Source organism: Tupaia chinensis, unplaced genomic scaffold, assembly GCF_000334495.1.
Source record: "Tupaia chinensis unplaced genomic scaffold, TupChi_1.0 Scaffold000704_1, whole genome shotgun sequence".
Classification (NCBI taxonomy): domain Eukaryota; kingdom Metazoa; phylum Chordata; class Mammalia; order Scandentia; family Tupaiidae; genus Tupaia; species Tupaia belangeri.
In genome coordinates this window covers 3,079,340-3,081,083 of record NW_006160227.1, presented here as the reverse complement: position 1 = coordinate 3,081,083, position 1,744 = coordinate 3,079,340, and the positions used below count along the sequence as shown (strand labels likewise).

Sequence of the window (1,744 nt, the reverse complement as noted above, 5' to 3'; positions counted from 1 at the left end):
CGAGGCTGTGGGGCCCCGGTCCTGAGCCTGGGTGTCATTCCACATCGTCTTGCTTGCCGAAGGGCCAGCTTTGGACATCCCAGCAGGCCACGGTCACAACGCCTCAGGGCTGCCAGAGCTGGCTGCGGCCCAGACCCTGTGCTCAGGGTCCTGTGGGTTTTCTCCTCACACCAAGTCCCTGCAGGGGCTGGAGGTGACGCGGAGGTTGGGGCACTGGATCCCACGCGGTTGGCTGCAGGGTTCAGGTTCACGTCCCGGACCCGGCAGCTCAAGGAACGCACCAAGTGTGTGTGTGTGCCCAAAGTCCAGAGGAGAGCGAAGGAGCGTGGATGCTTTCTCACTTTCCCTCTCTCTCTCTCTCTCTCTCTCTGTCTCTCTCCGGCAAGTGCATGTACCTTATGCAGACTAAAACAAAATAAAGCAAGCCCTTGCAAAAAGGTGTATGTTCGACACCCGTGGATGGAGCACTCTCCCTTACACGCACATTTGTTTTAAGAATTATTTTATTTATCTTTATTTATTTTAATTTGACCATAGAGGGACAGAGTGAGGGGGAAGCGGGGGTGAGAAAGCAAAGTGTCAGGTCCAGGACTCGAACCATGGTCAGCCATGTGGGAGTCCAGCACCCTTAACCACCACGCCATCTGCTGGTCCCTACACTCACATTTTAATAAGAGCTCCAGATAACATACAGAAGGACCAGCAGTTGGCATAATGGCTATGTTACTGGACTCCAAAGTAGCTGACCACGGTTCAAGTCCCAGACCCAGTGCTTAACTCACGCCGGGCTCGCGTGCATGCATGCCCAAGATCCCGAGAGGAGAATGGAGGAGAAGGGATTGCAGCATGGCCATCCCCCCTGGGGGGTGATTTCTCGCTTTCTGTCTCTCTGTCTCTCTCTGTCTATCTGGCGAGCATATGTGCCCTATAGCAAAAACCTCTCAAAAAAAAAAAAAAAACAGGTAACTTATAGAGTAACAGAGAGAGAGGGATGGGGCAGAGGACCCTGTGGCGGCATTTCCCCATCCTACGGACGATGAGACGGCACCTCGGGGGGCTGGTAGCTCACCCCCCATCAGGGCTGCACAGGGGAGCTGAGGTCGGACTGCGCTGCGTGGCCCACGGTTGGCACCGAAGGAGGTTCTGCGGCTTTTCCGGCAGAATCAGTGCCCATTTTACAGAGGAAGAGACTGAGGCTCAGGGGCCAGGCCGGGGTGAGCCCAGGTCTGTCTGATGCAAGAGTCCAAACCCATCCTATTCCTGACCCCCGACAACTCCAGAAAGAGGCAGGTGGGGCTTCCAGAGCCCGGAGAGGGGAGACGACTTAGGTAAACGCAGCCTCCGAGTCCAGGCCTCGGACGTGCCGTGCCGAGCCCCACTGACCTCGCTCTGTGTCCCCCAAGGCGCAACGTGCTGAGCCTGTCACCTGGAATCGGCCACCCCGGCGCACTGAAGTGGGACCTCGCGCTCTGCCTCCTTTTGGTCTGGCTGATCTGCTTCTTCTGCATCTGGAAGGGCGTCAGGTCCACGGGGAAGGTAAGTTGGGCATCTGTCCCCTACCTCGGGGAGGGCGGCAGTAAGCCAGCCCCGGGCGGAGAGACTCCCCCGCCCTGCCGGTCCTTCCTGCCCACAGTCAGCCCCACGAGGGAGGGCGTGGCAGTGGACAGCGTGGGCCTCTGGTGTTTTCGCATCTGCCCACCCGACGGCCTCAGCGCCCCGCCGGGGTCACTTCCAAGCTGCCAGT

General features: G+C 58.4%; 1 protein-coding gene across 3 annotated transcripts in view; it reads left to right on the top strand.

Annotated features, from left to right (window-relative positions):
• Positions 1-1,744, top strand: part of SLC6A6 (solute carrier family 6 member 6) — a 95,485-nt gene that overhangs the window by 66,078 nt on the left and 27,663 nt on the right. For all 3 annotated transcript variants that reach the window (XM_006160681.3, XM_014592482.2, XM_014592483.2), the window contains one exon: positions 1,404-1,536. In XM_006160681.3, the coding sequence (XP_006160743.1) occupies positions 1,404-1,536 (133 nt within the window). The remainder of the gene's footprint in view (positions 1-1,403; positions 1,537-1,744) is intronic.